General features: G+C 42.4%; 2 protein-coding genes across 3 annotated transcripts in view; both read left to right on the top strand.

Moving 5' to 3' along the window:
- The window catches only part of LOC145453504 (B-cell receptor-associated protein 31-like), a 457,607-nt gene that overhangs the window by 54,090 nt on the left and 383,881 nt on the right, over window positions 1–19,636 (top strand). The gene's annotated exons all lie outside the window — the stretch shown is intronic.
- LOC145453484 (sushi, von Willebrand factor type A, EGF and pentraxin domain-containing protein 1-like) overlaps window positions 1–19,636 on the top strand; it is a 61,198-nt gene that overhangs the window by 39,217 nt on the left and 2,345 nt on the right. For both annotated transcript variants that reach the window (XM_080331458.1, XM_080331459.1), the window contains 2 exons: window positions 6,332–6,416; window positions 14,949–16,469. In XM_080331458.1, the coding sequence (XP_080187584.1) occupies window positions 6,332–6,416; window positions 14,949–16,469 (1,606 nt within the window). The remainder of the gene's footprint in view (window positions 1–6,331; window positions 6,417–14,948; window positions 16,470–19,636) is intronic.

The following is a 19,636-nucleotide window of genomic DNA, read 5'->3' as shown; positions in this document are numbered from 1 at the left end:
TTCAGATGATCTGGGTCGGGTTTAATGGATCCGTGCGACACCAGATGGCCCAATAGACGCAATTCACTCACGTTATAGACGGATTTGTTCTCGTTCAACGTTAGTCGACAATCAGATGCGGCTTCGAGGAAAGCTTGAAGTCTCTCGTCGTGTTCCGCGGCATCTTTACCGAATATAGTGATGTTGTTCAAGTAAGCCAGAGTCCCCTTCAAATTGTCGTCGTCGATGAACGAATCGATAAAATGTTGGAAAGCAGCCACTCCATTGGTGATACCGAAAGGCAATCTGCAAAACTGATAAAGGGAGCCGCAAGCTTCAAAGGCGGTAAACGGCTGGTCAGATGAAGATAGCGGGACTTGGTGATAAGCCGACTTCAAATCAATAGTCGAATATACTTTACCTTTCGACGCTTCATTTACGATAGTTTCAATTTTTGGCAAGGGATACGCGTCAAGCGGAGTATACCTGTTTACGGTTTGCGAATAATCAATGACAAGTCTTTTCTTGTGCCTGGAATCCTTCGTAACCAATAATTGAGCACGCCAAGGAGAACGAGAAGGCTCAATTATTCCTCCTTCGAGTAAGCGATTAACTTCGTCCTTGATGAACGATTGATCTTCGCGACTATAATTTCTTGATGGGGTGGCGATAGGCTTGCTATTGGAATCTAGGAACCGAAATAGCTGAAGAGGTTCTGCCTTAGCAGGGGACAAAGCGCACGATCGACTTTATTTTGTCAGTGGGTCTTCGTTTCCGTCAAACTCGAAGATGACTTTCTTGTGCTTCTTCATGAAATCATGACCAAGAATTACATCAGCGCACAAATCCTTAACCACCCCGAATGTGACACCCACATAGTTTCGAGATAGCATTTCGAAAGAAACAGTAAAGGTGCCGGAAACTTCGGCTGTCGCTGTCTTGGACGCGAGTGATATAGTTCTTTTGTTTGTAATATTTTATTTCTGCAAATTTCAACAAAATGAAAATGCATCATGAAATAAATACAATCGCGACTTCGGTCACCTTGCGATAAATGTAAAACATAAAAGCAGCACAATACCCGCCATTTACGGTGACGGGGAAATAATTTTTTTTTTTAACGAGAAATAAATGCGAAAAATCACAAAATGAATATGCGATAATAATATAAGGGCCAGAGAAGACATGGCCAGTTCGCCCGGGGACAGGGGACACCAACACAGACAAAGGCCTCCACCAAAAACACACAATATATGTGGTGGAGGCCGACAAACAGCACAAAAATACAGGGGCGAACTGGCGAGGTCCGACTGCAGGCATTATCATAATAGTTGTGGTGGTGGAATTCAAAAATAAAAATTATTGGTCGTAAGTGGGGGAACTCCTCCCCTTAGCATTTAGAACCACACAGGAATTCACAATCAAAAAACTAAAACCACACAGGGGTCCATTTATGTAAATTTGGGGAGGAGTTCCGTGAAACAATCCGGTGTCCAGTTGCCTGCAGTCGAACCCCGTGATGGCTAGCGGGTTGAGCTAATATCCGGTACACAAAACATAAAACAAATAAAGAACACATGAAGGGGGGGTCAAGTCCTCTCGTGGTCCCGTACACTACACCAAGCCTTCCAGACACGATGAGAGCCGCACTGAGAAGCGACCACGGCTCGCTCGGAGACCAGTCTGGACTCGAAGACCGAAACACCCATCGCACGTAAGGTGGTCAGGTTCCCGGGGTGGTAACTCCCCAGGGACCCGACCGCGAACGTATGCATCTCCACCACCTTGGCCGTGGCAACGCGGAGAGACTCACAGAGGTCCTTGTACTTCGAGTGTTTCAGTGCAACGGCAGCGTCCATACTGGCTACCCCATTCTCGAAGGGGCACACCACATCGATGACTAAGACCCGGCAACGATCCGCTAGGATGAGGTCGGGCCTCAGCCGCCTGTTGGCCAATGTGGCGTGCTCCTCGCAAACGCGGTCCAAATCGAATCTGGAAAAAGAAGAGGAGCTTGGTATACAGTCCAGGAGCACCCCAAGCACCGAATTATGCCTGTTCGTGATGCTATCCATCACTGGCAGGCTGTGGTTCAGTACGTGGGGCAGGGTCTCAGTATGCTGTCCGCACTTGCAGCAGACCACACTTGGCTCCACACGTTTTCTAAAGCGACCCAGGATCGACCGAAGTGGCAGAAGATTCAGTCGAGCTTTAAGCATCCAGCTACGCTCGACTGCCGTCAGGACGATGGAAGACCGGAGGAAGCGATTGGAGCTCCCGTACCGGCTGTGGCACTCCACAGTTTTGCCCTGGTCGGGAAGCTCCATCCACCGTGTCTTCCAACGTTGGTTCACCTTCAGGTGAAGGAATTTGGTAAGACGACCCAAATCCTGACAGCAGTCGGCGCCTAGAGCCAACTGGTAGAGCCCGTCTTCGGTCACGAACCAGCGAGCACCGAGACGCCTAGCAACGGGTCGGACCTCGGTCCAAAGCCCGTAGGCGTCTCCGTACGCCCTGGAATCGTGCCCTGTTAGACTCACGCTGTTCAAGAACTCGACTGTCAGGGTCTCCGACGCCTCTGGGACTCGGCAAGTCCTCCGGACGACCAGCGCCAACCTTCCACGCGCAACCGCCCGCACAGAGGGGTCAGTGGAATTGACCATTTTGACGGCCTGGGAAAGCCTCAACACATCTGCTTCGCAGCAGAGGTTGGGAATCCCCAGACCGCCTGTCGTCAGCCCAGCATGGAAGAAGGGCTGACACGCTCTGTTAGGGAGGCGGAATTCCGCCTTCACCAACGTGCGGATACGCGCATCCAGGCGACGCAGATCGCTTCGATAGAACTTGCGGATTCTCAACTGAAAAAGGATTCTTGGAATAACGAACCTCTTCAGTGCGAGCAGCTTCTGAAATGAGGTGAGATGTGACAGAAAAAGTCTATCACAATAGGCCTCGAAAGTTTTAAGGGCCTTCCCACCTTTCTCGGTTGACTGGTAACCCATGTTCTTGCCCAGGTATCGCCAGAAAGAGTCACGATCGAGGACCCGGACCTCGCCACCATTAAGGCAGAACGGGGCCGAGTCCACGACCGATCGGCTTCCCTTGAATCCCAATGCAAGAACACGACACTTGGCGGGCTTGAACTTCATACCAGACCACCGAGAAAATTCATCGCACAGATCTAATTGCGCTTGAAGCTGGACGCGAGACGAAGCACACAGACAGGTGTCATCTGCGTAACCCTGAACTCTGACAGTGACGCCATCCGCCGCAGAAAACCGATAACCGCTGCTTTGAAGCCCAGCAACGCCACGCAGGAGAACCTCCATGACCAGGTTGAAGGTGATGGCCGATAAAGGGCATCCTTGACGGACACTCTTCCCCGCTGGAATGGGGTCAGTCGGACCAGAGCTGGTCGCGACTGAAAACACGTTGGACGCGTAAATATCGGTCATCACCTCCACCAGATACTCCGGGGCGTTAAAGTGCTTCAGGACCTCGATCACGGATCCATGCCGAACGGTACCAAATGCATTGCGGATGTCAAGCCAGGCAAGATAAATATCCCGCCTTGACGACTTGGCATCCGCAAGCAAGGACTCAAGCATGAACACGTGCTCGAAGACCCCCTCTCGCGGAACAAACCCCTTTTGTTCCATGGAGATAACATCTCCATCGGATGCCCATCTCTGAAGACGACGAGCGATTACGGACACGTAGATCTTGTACAGCGTCACGGATAGCGCGATGGGTCTCCAGTTGCCGACGTCTTGCATGTCGCCGTCGCGGTCCTTTGGAATCAGGATTACCCGCGACGAGCGCCATACAAGTGGAATACGTCGGCAACGCCTACAGACTTCGAAAAGCTCAGAGAGGATTTCTCCCTTGTGGTCTAAGCGTTTCCAAAATCCATAGGTGAGACCATCGGAGACTGGCGAACTACTGGTGTTTAGGGTCGCTTGGACTCCTGCTACCTCTGATGGAGTAATCGACTCGTCGTCAACAGCAGAAGCCAGGTTGCCCTGGTAACTGTGCTGAGACATCCAGCGAGGAAAAGCAGCAATATTATCAGCGACGTCAGCGGCGGCGTCAGCACGAAATTTCCGCTCGATTATGTCGGCAGGAATTTCGCACCGTTTACTGCCAGAATCATCCTCGATGATCTGTCTGACCGTTTCCTTCTGATTACGCCAGAAAGCGGACCGAGGGCAAGAAGCCTAGTTTAATGGCTAGCAACGCGTCCATATAATTTTCGAAAGAGCTTGAAGTCTCTCGCCACAGTCTACTTACTTATTTTTCGTTATTTCCAGTTTGTCAAGTAGAATTAGTTTAATCCCCCAATACGAAAGATAGTCCGAGGAATTTCGGGGCTGTTCTCACGGCCTACCAACATTTAGTATTCATAAAAGTCAAGTAAAACCCAAAAATTTTGTTGCGCTTCGCACACATTAGTTATGGAGTGACTAATATGTTTTCACGAAATTATCAGTGAATATAATTTAGGTAGCGGATTGCTTATTTCCGCTCACACCACATTGTCGCCGATATCAAATATTTCATCACAGTAAATATGGCCCACCATAACGCTTGAAACTACCGTTTCGCAATCTAGCAATTACATATCATATCGTAATCTAGCAGCCCATGACGTGTCCTGCTAATCTGGAATATCCGGCTTTTTAAAAATGTTACACGTGTTTTAGCAGATCTCCTTTGAAGCTTTATTGACAAAAGATATGAAATATATTTTCTGCTTTTTAGAAGTGGTATTTGTACTTCACATTCAATTCCGAGTATCATACTTTTAGTTCTAATTACGTTCAGTTCTTTTGTCTGCAGGACATACATGTTGAAGCATAAAAGCAACTGTAGTGATGCCTCTATTTTCCGAAAATAAATCTACGCTACGCTACTTCTCAGTATTGCTCTTCGCCTAAACTTGGGGCCTTATAATATGCGGCAGGGCGTCATGCCATGATATTCTCTATAACGGGATCTTCTAGTAAACAAAGGATTAGTATCGCATTTTCATATCAACATTATAATTTGCATCCCATGATGCGTAATAATTCTTATTATGTCGAAACCTGATACCTCCTGAGATGCATCAATACGAATCAAGCTCTCTGCATCTTCCGCATAGCTCAATTTGCAGCTTTTGACAGTCCATGCGAAGGAATTAAGACTGTTTTCAGAACTACTTACTTACTTGAGTAGATTTAAAGTCAGTCAATTCTACTTCTACTCCAAGTAGTTGTAGGTGGCTTACGGAAGAAGTACTTCTAATCGTACTTGAGTAGATTTTATCGTCGCTACTTCTACTTCTACTTTGACCAACTCTGCAAGTGCATCACATTTGTTTGATGACATGTCAGTGTTTGCTGGTGTCACTAACCTAGTTCTATAACATTTATTAGTAAGCTATTCTCGCAGTCGTGAAATGGAAGGATTTCAGGTCAGTGCCTCCATAACCAAAACTCTCATCTTCCATGATCTACGTGCAAAAGAAAGCCGCTGTAGAATAGCAATTAAAAATAACCCTAGAAATACACGTAGAACAGTTAAATATCTTGGCATTATCTTCGATGAAATAGCCTACTCAGTAGGTCTGATCATATGAACCATATAACAACAAATATGTTGCGTGGTGTCGGGGCTCTTTACCGCTTTAAAAATTTATTCGCGAAAATCAGCCTATCACTCTCAAATCAATCAAACCAGTCTCCTGTGCTTTAACCCACTGTTATCACATTCATTGAATCTTGTTGAGTGCACCACGAGGTTGAGTTCGAGACGTTTCTGTAAATACGGTACCATAGCTTGCACAATCCAGGCATCCAAATATTTTGACGTCTATACCTGAAACTATCTTTGGAAAAGCATTATAGGAGGGCATATTTAAATTTGAGGTCATGAAATGTAAGCATAGTTACCAACTGGATGAACTACGACTACATTTTTCTAATCTGTACCACATAAGTTCGGATACTCACTCACATAAAACACGGCTTGTACAAACTACTGGATTTTCAAAAAGCGCAACTAGAACTAGAACTACTCAAAAAAACGTTAGTTAGTTGAGCGTCAACTAACTAAATGACTAGTTTGTGCAAGTCTGATGAAAAAAGATTTTCCGTGGCTTGTCCTTGCCTGTGCAACACCACTCAACAAGTCATATGCAAAATTCAATCACGTATATCTGTTTAATAATAAGAAAAACGGAACGTAGTCTATATAAATGTCCTATAACAAAACCATTTATTATTGCATTGCACTTCTTGGTGTCACAGACACCCTTTCGTATGCCTACAATAAACCAGTTTTTCATGCGTTGTTTTTTTATGTATTGCAGAAACCCTTTGACAGGAGGGATCAGGAGAAGCGCATATGTTGCTGTGGTACCTATAACTGCAATTCCGAAGAACACTACTGCCGAGGTGATACACATAGTATGAGTAGCATAGGTCATATACAATTAGAAGCCATCGTAATGCAACATTGGAATAAAGTACCAATTGATAGTGCTTATAGGTATACTATAGTACGATTCGGGTCGACCAATTCTCTGGTCAGACTCCGATCCTTTTTTATAATTATCTGGTCCGGATTCTTGAAATGACCGAGAACGGATCCGGTACACTCCGATAACTATCATCTACGGGTACTTTCTTCAAACAAAACTACAAAAACAGTAAATCATAAACTTTTAGCCAAAAGACTGTGTGTGTATTCACACCTAAAAGGAGATACAATAAAACAGGACCTAACTCAGAATTATACCGAGGTTAAAAATCCCACGTGCCTACCTTTCTACATCTCTACGTGCAAGCATAATTTTGATCAAAATCTTGCATTTGGTCTATACCAGTGGTTATGAGCCGGGGGTCCGCGAAGCATATCCAGGGGGTCCACGAAGCTACTAAATTTACAAAATAGTTGATAACCTAATGTGAATTTATTAAACTCAGTAAAATCACAAGGCAGTTTCGCTTCATTACTAGTAAAACTAAAGAACTCACGTCTACAGAATGGCCGTTCGAGATGAAATACCCTACTGTGCAGGCTCATTTTAATTGCTACATTTCCAATAACCTATACTGATAAAATCATTATTATTAAGGTCAATCATAGTGACTTCGAAATCCTTACAAAATCCATTTTTCCATGATAACTTCAAGATAAGCTGCTGGATAGAATTGACCAGGCTCGATGTTACAGTATATGTTCATTAAAAATTGGTTGTCAATTTTGGCGTCATATTTGTTGCAATCATACCCAAATGCGTCGTCGGAAGCGTTAAGCGTTATTATTAGGACTGGGCAAAATGATTCGAGTACTCGAATCTGAATCGAGTAGTAATTTTAATGATTCGAGTCGAGTAGTAAAAGACGATGTTTTCGAGTACTGAAATTATACGGTCCTCGCAACTGAAAGTTAATTTACTGACGAGAATTATAGTTTTGATACTATTTTCCACTGAGGAAGCCGTGAAACCTTGATTGGCCGTGTTTGAGCATACCAGGCACAGTTTAAAGCAGTGATTCCCAACCGCGGCCCCGAGGGCCGCATGCGGCCCCCAGCTAGCCTTCTTGCGGCCCCCACAAAAATATTGAGAAATCGACTTTTGCTTGGCTTGGAGTCTGGAGTTTTCAATTAGGATTGCAGGAAAGTTGTGAGTAGACTGCTAAGATTACGTCACTGCTGTTTCAATGTAATGTGCGCTAACTTTCCTGTTGAACGAGCAGTTCCTATAGGTATAGATATAGGTATTGACAGGACCGTAACTGCCGCACCCCAAGCCCCCCAATTGGAGGGAGCGAGCTCGAAGGGTGTCCGAAATTATTTAGTGAACTAGCATAAATTATAGACTATTTTATCAAGTTTTATGCAACTTTTCAAAATGTTTTCGAGCTGCGCGCGATTTCAAATCTCAAAATACCTTAATTATTGGGTACTCTTCCAGCAAGATAAAACACGCAAGATCTATAGAAGTGGGCATATCGGCGATGGCCGTTACCGCGCCACAACGCACTAAGACATATAAAGTTTTAGGCCATGTAACATGCGACTCCAAGAAGTGTGCCGGAACGATCGGCAGCGAGAAAACCTTGGCCGAAAATGACTGCCCTTACGCTGACCACAAACTTCGTTATGTATATACAAAATACATATTGGTGGCCTATAATTGACCATAGGCACCTAAATTTCTGGCGCCGAATGTTCCTGTCTTGGCAATCGGAACCTCACGAGAGAAATAGGCTACCATCCCACAGGGAAGAATTATATGCCAGTGAAGAACTACCAGTTTGAAATCGTGTGCATCCTTTAGTTTAGTACGTTTGGGCCATTCTATATTTTTTGAAATAGCAGACTGGAGGTCACGAAATAACATCATGTAAGGAAGTCGTACCAACGGGTCCGCCCGTCCGAATATGTTTAATTATTATTTACGGGCCCTACAGTTTCCAAGACACCTCACTCAGCTCTACCGGTAAATCTGATTACGTGAGCAGAGAGGACAAGTAATTGATAGCAATATATATATGCAGTTCCCGATCTTATTGACCTATTTCATTTTGAATCATCGAAAATTTTCGCAGTACACGCTGGCTCACTAAACGATAATCCTGATTCCGTGGCAGAAGCGAACAACGGGACGGAGGGTCGGTTTATCACCCTATGGGAGCTCAAGACCTAAGTGTTTCGGGGGGCCTGACGAAGTGCTGTTTCGTTCCTGCCAACGCGTATACGCCCGAAGATGTTTAATTATTATTGAGTGGTCTTACCTTTTCAAACACAACTCATTCGGCTCAACCGGTCAATCTGATTACGTGAGCAGAGAGAGGATAAAAATTGATAATAATATATATGCAATTGCCGATTATATTGACCGATTCAATCATGAATTATAAAAAAATTTCGCGCTTCGCGCGATCAGTCGAGGATAGCTGCCTCAAACGGACGCCCGATTTAGATGATAAATAGCGGTAAACAGCCATCTAGCCTGAGGGGGGCTTCGAAGTTCGGTTTATCACTCTATGGGGGGCCCAAGAGCAACGTTTGGAGGAGACTGACGAAGTGCTGTTACGGCTCTGGGTATTGATAACTAATTTACGGATAGATGTGCAACAAGTGACTCACGATTGAATACGCCGAGATGCGTACTGCATAGCCGGCAAAAAGCAGCATAATTGGTAGTCCTATAGCTCGCGACCCAAGCGTCCGAATAATTTGATAAGTCGGTGTTTATCGAAAGCAAGTGTCGCACTGATTGCAAAAATATGAATTGAAATCTCGCCAGGGCATTAAAACTACTCCAAAATAGCCAGCAAAAGTTGATTGCTCTGAGCAACGGGAGCGCGACAACACAATGGTCAATGGCGTCAAGCGAATGATCGTAACAATGCCAATTTTCATATTTTGATGACTATCTTGGGTTGCTTTCATTGCCCTGGTATTTGTGCCCGACCGTACTCTGAAATTCTAAATTTGGCCCTGCCACCGAAAAAGGTTGGGAACCACTGGTTTAAAGCTACGGACGTTACTGGAAATAACACATTTCTGAAGTCATTATCATCCAACAAAATTGTTAAGAAGTGCAATGACACCGGTATGGTCGAAAAAATACCAAAGTATCTTTAATGTGATGGATAACAGGCATTACGTTCTTTGTGGTGGCATAAAAGGTTCATATTTGGACTTCGACATAGTACATCCTGTTGTGACGTCATAATGAGTGATACTCGATTACTCGACTCGACTCGAAGCATATTACGTGATTCAGAATCGAATCACTCAGGTACTCGATTTTGCCCAGCCCTAGTTATTATGACATTCGCCACCACCTATCTTAGTAGACATCGATTTTCGGTGTCGGTCACGTCAAATCGGAGGCGCTGATTTTCAAGAAACGACCACGTATTTCAAGAAATCAAGTTGCAAAATTCGCTTTGAAATAATAAACGTCAACCCAATTTCTTCATAAATAGTATGATGCTATCTTCAAGAAAGGTCATTTTGTTGGTGATCCTCATTAGTCCGTGACGGTTCAGAAAGGGTCCGCGAAGACAAAAAGGTTGAGAACCACTGATCTATACCATGGGGTATGTCTGAGGGAGGTTCCGGTTTCGTGTAGCACCGGTTTATTTTGGCACCCTTACGGGTGGTACACTGGAGTTTGGTTTGGTTTATTTACCACATACAACAGTGGTGTTTATCGCCTATTAAGGTCATGTACACCACGACAATGATATTAGCAATGTTCAGGATCTTTGCTTTCGTATTCTTTTCGGATGACTTCCACACTCGCGCGCTCCCAACTTCAGTCTCTTTCTCTTTCATGCATCCGGACTCTTTCGTTACTGCCGACTTTTAACTGGCGTGGCTCACCATCAGACTGGGCTTTTCGAGACACTGCTGTGGCAATGAGGTCAGCGATGAGGAGCCCAGATAAACCTCCGACACAGAGAAGTTGGTCCAAACCGGGATTCGAACCACTGCCAGTGGTGTCGTGACACTGGAGTGAATACATATTCTTTTCGCTAGGACTGAATGGTACACGTTTAGATTGAATATTGGATATCGCATCAAACGAAATATGCAGAGGTGGTGGAATTAGTCAAGAAAGCTACTCAAGTAGATGTAGAAGTAGTAGTATTAAAACCAACCTAGAACTACTTCAAGTGGAAGTAGATTTGGTGGGATTTAAATCTGCGCAGGTGTGTAAGCAGAGGTGAAAACAGTTAGAACTAGGACAAGTTTTTGTTGCAGCCAAATCCGTGGAAAGTCGCAGTTATTTTCTGCAGAAGTTGTATCAAAAAGTTGCATTTATGGACAAGTTCCTGGAAATTATCAGGGTATGAGAGAATCGTTACGTATCCAAGGCACTGTAGCAAATTCCGACGTTGACGTTGACAAAAAATTCAAAAGCTTGAAAAAATTGACCCTGTGAAAACATAATTTTCCGCGGTCTAGCCTGAATGTACGTCAAATCAGAAAGGACCTCATATTTAAACGACAATTAAATAATCAAGCGATCTATTTACATACAGTGCCAAATTTTTCTAGTAAAAAGTTAGTTGCATAAAATAAAAAGTCGCAGAAAGTTGCATAAAAAAATGAAGATCATTGCAAAAAGTTTCAATATAATATTCCTTCAAACTGGTTAAAACACCATATTGCATAAGCTCTGAGTATTTAGGAAGCTGTCGGAAGTTGTAAAAAAAAAGTAGCAAAAGTTTCACAAACTTGCCCTATAATTATAATATATATTCGCATCGACTGTCAAAAACTGCAAATTGGGCTATGCGGAAGGTGCAGAGAGCTTCATTCATGTTGAGGCATCCCAGGTGGTGTGAACTTCCGAAAGCATAAGCATTTACTATCATCATTATCACCATCATCATCATCATAGAGCAGAGGTCTCAAACACGCGGCCCGCGAGACCATTTTGTGCGGCCCGCGACTGCATTTTGGATTTCGAAGTATTCGACAATATTTAACTACCAATTGTTTTTTAACTAGAGAACCTAAAATTCGCTCTAAAACTACTCCAAAAGCATGAAACTACTCATCAAATTTCACTATTACATCACTTTCAAAAGTTACGACGCATAGTAGAAGGTTACGTATTACGTGACATCACTTTATGATAGTTAAACATGATTTCTACTGAAAATGTTGATTCGGACTTGGGTGCAACCTTTTTTAGAATTACTCGGACTCGATGGGTGATAAAATAAAAATGACACTAGCCAAGTCGCGTCAAAAGATACAATCAGAGAAGGACTTTTGTGACGCGGAACGCCGCGACTTAGTACAATCACGGACGCAACCAAATATCAAACTAGTATGGAAAATAGTGAAATATTAAAAGGTCGTAGCTTACGTTTCATAGCTTATTTAGATATCTAAGGAGGTCGGTATGGCAACAATAGGCATTATGGTGCCCGCTTGATGTATAGTTGATTACATCCTGCGTCATCTTCGGTATCTTTATCCTTGTTATTATCGCCAATTAAATGTGACGAGTATATAAAGTAGTCGTAAACTACGATTCACAGCTGTAATACAAATGGATTCTTCGGCGATTGGGCATTTCTATTGCTATGGCACAGTAATCATTAGATTCAAGTTGTTATTGATCTGTTCAAATATTCGAAGGTAAATCTAACACTGATTTAATTGGACTTTGGTAACGATATGACCAATAGCCTAGTTATCAGGAGTAGGCCTATACCCGAGGGCCGGATTTGGCTGTACTGCTCCAATGCTCGGATATCAGATCAATCTTTGTAAAATTCTAAAACTCTACCTATGTTTGCGGCACGTCAAATGTCCGCTAGCTGCAAAATTATAACGCAAGCTTTTACCATGTCCCGATATTTGTTCTCTCGCATGCTGTCTACAACTAATTATTTTGACAAACTATGCCCAGTACTGCAACAATTCATTTCAAATATATAAAAATGTCATCTTTGTCGCGCCAGGCGTGAATTCACAATAGTAATTCACATGTTTTCGAGACGTGTGGAATGTCAGTCTGCAAGGTCCCCTCAAATACGGCCTACTTGGAAATACATTGAATTCCCCTATTATTGGTGCTGCGGCCCGCGACGCCATCAAAAAGTAGGAAATTGGCCCGCGAGCACATTTGAGTTTGAGACCTCTGTCATAGAGCCATGAAGCTTCAAGTTAAAACAGGTCTAACGCATAAAAAAGTCAGAGACCACGTTTCCAGATTAGGACACACCATGTGCTCCTAGACTACGATAGGATAAGTAGATCCTAGATGACGAAACGGTAGTTCCAAACGTTTGATGAGCCATATTTACGGTGATAAAACATGTCATATAGGCGACAATACGATGTGTACGGAACCTCGCAACACGCCATATTGACAGATACGCATGCCATCTTTTTACATCGCCTAGGCCAGGCTGATGTCTGATTCTAAAGACTACTACATCTCATTTCGACTCCTTCTTATCTTTTTATTGCATCGCAGTCTTGTGGTGTATTGAAATGGTGAAATTATTATTAATATATTTATTGATCGATTGATTGACTTTCGCGAAAACATATTTGTCACTCCGTATCTCCTAGGCGCGAATTGGTAAAAAAATTCTGGACTTTACTTTTGTGAAAATTAAATTATTGTTGGTACTCCGTGAAAACAACCGGGAAATTTTTCAGTCTCTCTCCAATTGAAGGCAAATAATAATAATACTTATATTCGACAAACTGAAAATGGCGACAAGTAAGTAAGTTAATCACATAATATTAAGCAGGGGAAAATTGGATATACAACAGTAACTCGAAAAAGTATATGTATGTCGTTATCAGAGGTGGTCAAAGTAGTCAAGAAGGCAACTCAAGTACGAGTAGACGTAGTAATTTTGAAAGCAACCTAAATCTACTTGAAGTAGAATTAAAATTTGATGACTTCAAATCTACTCAAGTAAATAAGTAGTTGTGAAAACGGTCGTAATTCGTTCGTATGGGACTGTAAAAAGCTGCAGAATGAGCTATGAGGAAGGTGCAGAGAGTTTGATTCACATTCATGCATCCCAGGAGATTTACAAAAATATCAATATCCGACAGAATAAGTATTTGTAAGCATCATGGGATGTAAATGATAGTGGTGATATGGAACTGCGCTTTGCTTACTCGAACACCCAGATTTTGAAAATATCATGACATGGCGCCCTCCCTCATATTATAAGGCCCGTACTTTAAACGAAGAGCGATCTATAGTTGTATCACATACGGTATTAACACTTTGCGCTATTAGTATACGTTATTAACATGCATGGCAGATCGTAAATGTCATTTGGTGTAGCTATATTTTCGGAAAATAGAGTTGGCAATATTATATTTGCTTTTATTCTTCAACATGTTGTTCTCCAGACATACGAATTGAAACTAATTAGAAATCAAAGTATGATAATGGGAATTGAAAGAGAAATATAAAAGTAATTCTAAAATGCGGAAAATATATTTCATATCGTTTGCCCAGAAAGATTTACTAAAACAGGACCAACGTTACAAATGCCAGATACCACTTTTCCATATTAGAACGCCACGGGCAGCTAGATAGATAGATAGATTCTGGGCTTTACTCAACTTTTATGAAAATTAAATATTGGCACTCCGAGAAAACAGCCCCGAAATTCATCAGGCTATATCTTTCTGATCAGAGCAGTGGTTCCCAACCGGTGGGGAATTCCCCACTGGTGGGAAATTCAATGGTTTTGAGTGGGGAATAGACGCATTTGTTAAATATCCTGTACAGGACAGTCTACATATTTACAGTGAAACAAGCGCGATTACCGCAGACTCGTGAAAAATTAAATGGAACGTTGCTTACGGCCCTTCACAAAATGAATGAATCGATAACGAATGATCGCGCAAACTGCGCCGTTTAGCGGGTCAGGTCATACTTGTCACTCGCATATCGTCAAATGGCACGATTTGAACTTCAAGTCAAATCGAACATGTTTCCAGACCTAATGTTACTTCACGATGTTCTGAATCTGTTGAAAATTTGATTTTTTATTTATTTCATCTATGACCAAGACTCTAACATTTTGCATGTTGAAATTACGGTATAAAATTGTAACATAGCTGGCGGACCGGCTGAGAAAGTCGTCGCAGACCGGCAACGGTCTGATGGACCGGCGGTTGAGAACCACTGGTGTATATCATGCTCATGACACTCCGATCCCAGTCAAGTAGTCATGAGTGACATCTTTCAAACCAGAGTCTGTCATGGTCTCGCACGATCCCAACTAATTGCATAACTCCTAATATTGGAGAAGTACCTAAATTAAGGTTATCTCTGCATATTTATATTACAAACTATCTGCCTTACCCCATGTACCTGACTGGCATCGAAGCTAAAATTCGTAGGGAGGGCAACGTTCTTGCTGTTTGAAAATTAAATGCCTGCTAATCGCTATTCCTTACAGGCACGCTTCCCACAAAGTGTACGAGACTGAAAATAATAAGAAATGCGACTGGAAAATTTGATTGTAAAGACACGAACAAACGACTTGCCGGAAATACATGTACGATGTTATGCAAAGACGGGTACGAATTGGAGAAAAACGTGTTTCAATGTATATCTGACGATAATCCCGACAGAATCAGAAAGCCTCGTTGGGAGCCGCCCCTGGCAAACTGTCAGTTGATTGTGAAATGCCCCTTTTTCAAGGCTCCAGCAAATGGGAATAAAACTTGCACGAACCCTTCCCCTTACCCGCAAAAGGTGCCTTTCAAACACACTGGAACGACCTGCAATATCACATGCGGAATAGGCTTTACGCGAGACGGTCCTGAAGTTGTCGAATGTACGCGGCAGGATGGCAAGGGAGTGTGGACGCAAATACCGAAGTGCGTTCCTGATCCCCGTTGCGCTGAATTTGCGACAGATCCTAATAGAATAGACCAGTGCACTAATGGCGAGGAGGTTGGCAGCGACTGTTCTTTTGCCTGTGAAGAATCTTATGAGCTCGACGGAGTGGAACAAATCCAGTGCGCCAGTAATGGCGGTAGCCCACGCTGGACCGATGACCCTCCAACATGCAAACTGAAAATCACCTGTAAACCTGAAAGATTTGATATAGAAAACGGCAGAGTATCATGCAATGACACAAATATGGAATACAGTGTGTGCGCGTTTACGTGCGATGAAAGTTACGATTTGTCTGGTACCAGAAGCAACACTGTAGAAACACAATGCATGGGTAACAGAAACCGTGTGGGTAGATGGACTCGTAGGGCGCCCACATGCGTGCAAATCCGTTGCAACCCCCCGCACACCGATCCCAGTAACGGTGAAGTGTCGTGCACGAACAGTAATATATTCAAAAGCCGATGTAACTTTCAGTGCAACGATGGATACGATCTTGTAGAAAGGAATCGCATTACTTCTGAATGCCAAGATGATGGGAATGGCGACGCAGTAGGACAATGGTCCCATTCTGCCCCTACTTGCGGAAAGAACACTTGCGAAGACATATTTGGCCCGGAACTCAACGGGGATATAAGCTACAGCGACGACTTCAATGTAGGAACAATCATGACTCTTACTTGTAACGGTGGCTACTCCACAAAGGATAACAAAGCCGCGGTATGCCTACCCATCGATAGGTCTATAGGGAGAGGTGAGCCGTATTGGAACGTTACAGAGGATGTTTGCTGCGTGGCCTGCGGAAAAAACCAAGAAGTCCTGGTCGTGTCGTTAATTGACAAGACGGCAGCACGAAACGAAGAGGATTGGGTCAACATATCGAATTGGCAGTCCGAGTTTATGACCTATATGTATCGGAACGGGTACAACATCAGATATTCTGTTGTGCTATACGACGATGACATTGATGAAACGAACTCTATTCCTGAAGTCTACATCGGCGGTATCGCTGGCCGCGATTTGCTGTTTCAGTTACTCCGCGATGACATTCAAAGTAAGCCGCATTTTGGAGGCACAAGTGAGTGACATGCTGATTAATAATATGATAAGATAATTTCCACGTTACCTGGTAGATAACTAGGAAATTGTAAATTGAAGTTAGCATGAATCATGTTAGCATCAAGAATGTCCCGACTTTCTTCATAACATTGTGTTTTTCAATCCAAAGTTTCCTCTGCCAAAACCTTTTTATTGTGGCAGACAGAAATATTGTATGGTGTTTGTCGCCGTGATTTCCTCCTACAGACGAAAAACTAACTCCTGGAATAACAACGCCATGGTTAGCGAGGTGTACTGCATGAATTTATCGGATTTGATTCTTGTATTCAATATTTTCACTCGACAAATTTACTGCAAGGCTTCCACGGCATACTGCGCTGCATAAAGCAACAAGTGCTTGACCTTGACCGTCAGTGTTCTCCAGGGTTGTAATTAGGGATGGTGTTAACCTCTGATAGGTTCAGGTTAGTGTAAACGCGAACCTTTTTGAAAGGTTCTGTGTGAACGCGAACGTGAACGTCGTGACGTCATCATGCTAATTCTAACCCTATATTTAAGTGAAGGGATAAATTAATGTACACGATACCTAGCGTCGACTCTGGCCGCAATGCTGAAGTAGGCAACATATTGACGTTTTAAACGTCGCCTAATGTATTAACTGGGGCAATGAAATGTTATATTAATCCCATAAAATCAATATTTTCCGTCGCTTTGCCAACAATTTCGACGAGGACTTGCAAGGGAATATAAGCTGTCGCCTTAACGGGCTAGGCCAGACCGGACAATGTATTCGGCGTATTGCGACGTTGATATTGAGCAGAGCGTAAAACGGGTTTCTATACTTGCTACCGATACTACCCCATTAACAAGTTATACAGCAATAGCCAACACCCTAATCGCACGGATTTTGTTTTGATCATACAATAAACATATGAAAGCAAGATTGACCCCGTTCACCTGCTAGATTTTTTACCTCAAACAACGATATCAATTCCATTGATTGGAAGAATAAGCATCATTCGCTGACTACATGTAGTGTATTTCGCTCTTGATGTTGTGTTGTGTTGTGTTGTGCTGTGACTCAGATGGCGAATTGAAAATGACCCGGCGTAATTCCAGTCAAAACTATAAAAGTGAGATTGCTACTCGGAACCTCGCGACATGGTTACAACCCAGATGAATGAATAACACTGGTCCACCCATATTTTTAGGCAGACAAAGTAAGGGTGGTTTTGGAGGCTCTGAAGGGCACTGATTCCGAGTATGAACTGTGTTATTTCAAATTGGCTCTTGTTTTGGAGATAACCCATGTAGCCATTTTGACCAAAATCTCCAATTTTCGCCGTAGTTGCTAGATAGAAAATCGGCTCAGTCGTACTATAAAGTTTAGAAATTCCATCTACTTGTTATGTTTACACACAGAAGACTCTTTTAAATCACAATACAGCAGCAGCACCATATTTAGGAATATTAGATTGACCATAGTTAAATACTTTCACGGATATCATGTACATCAATAAACTCCAGTGATGTATATAAGTAGTTACCTAGATACTTAAATAACTGGGCATTCATTCAGTCAGCTTTACGTCAACCCTCTATTGTAAATTTGAAATAATCAGCTGGAATATAATATAATCAATTTATTTTAAAGCACAATTGTTTTTTTGTACGATTCTCGCCTGGAAGCAGTTTAGTACAGTTTCTAGAAAGGTTCGAGTAGTGGTCTGCCATATTATGTTTATCGCATCTGCCCTGACATGTTTCCTATGTTGTTTTGATGTTTGGTGGAATCTCTCCCCTTGCTAATCAACAAGATGATCAGGAAATATATCAATATGACCAAACAGGAAGTGAACTTTTATGCTCATGTTTGTTCCAAGTTTTCCATATGCACGAATTTTCGGACCAACTGTTTGTAGTTGGATGCTTTGTGATCATACAAAAAGATCTATTACTATACATATTATGAGAAATTCCATGCAGTGAATTCCTTTCTAAATGAAATGGGAATCTTTCATCCGTATTCGAATCTGAACTCGATCAAAGATACCAGGTTTAAGTCTCCCGTTAGAAAGTAATACTATATACCCACTTTGTTGACGCAGCGGAAAATTATCCATTTACAAGTGAAAAGAAATGAGACGCATATGATTATTGTAGTTAAGCTTTTCAATGACAAATTTTATAGTGTTACACTCCTCTTCAATCTTTGTAGAATGACCAATTGATAGAGGAGAATATGTATTTCTGTTGTGGAAAAGTACAACTTTTTAGGCTTGACAAACTGCGTTTTTGACAAACAAATATTTCGCACCAGGTCATGTTAATATTGACAGAATGACTGAGAACGACATGAGGGCTCTTCCTAGTCAATTATGTACTTATGCCCCGTATAAAACTAGAAAGAAAGAATATACAATTCTATTTCTACCAAGTGAAATATTCAAGGGTAAATAGAGTTCTTTGAGGCTTTTTTTAGGGGTATAAGTATCTTCTTTACAAGAGCGAATTTGGCAAAACTAATTTGATATTCGTAATCAGCCACCTCGAAAACCCCAGAAACGGCTCTCGGATATTCTGCCAAAAATTTTTATTGTCATTTTGTTGACCAGTGTAATAAGTCATCTTGCGCAACAAAGCAATTTGCAAAATCCACTGACCATTGTCAAAACCGTGACTAACCAATGCAGAAAACATGGTGAACACGACGAATTCCATATAGCGAACTCATGCAATGCAACAAGTATCACTGCAATTTACTATTTCACGCAGTCGTTATGTCAATTTCACCGTGAACGTGGTGGGCATATCCGAAAACTACTTTCTACTTTAGAAGATCAGAAATCTAAAAACTAATGACTCATGAGTCTTGTCAATACTGGTTGCATGGAAGTTGGAATTGTCAAAACCATACCCCCTTTAGTAAGTAATTCAAGCAGGCAAAGTCTATTTGAGTACTCAGACCAATTAAAAATACTCCGTCCCTGACCACCTCAGTATTTCGAATATTGCGTTTGAGTTTCATGCGTTGCTGTTCAAATGGAAGTATACTTAGAATGATATATTTAAACTATCCGACGGTGTCCGGTGAAATACATTACTCGCAAAAAACAGACAGTGGTCAAGCTATTCACAATAATACCAGTCGATACCAAAAATACCAGGCATAATACCATACCTAGC

Source organism: Botryllus schlosseri, chromosome 13 (genome assembly GCF_051294905.1).
Source record: "Botryllus schlosseri isolate E-star chromosome 13, Bs_hap1, whole genome shotgun sequence".
NCBI lineage: Eukaryota > Metazoa > Chordata > Ascidiacea > Stolidobranchia > Styelidae > Botryllus > Botryllus schlosseri.
Note: the sequence above shows the minus strand (reverse complement) of the source record. Positions and strands in the feature narration are given on the sequence as shown.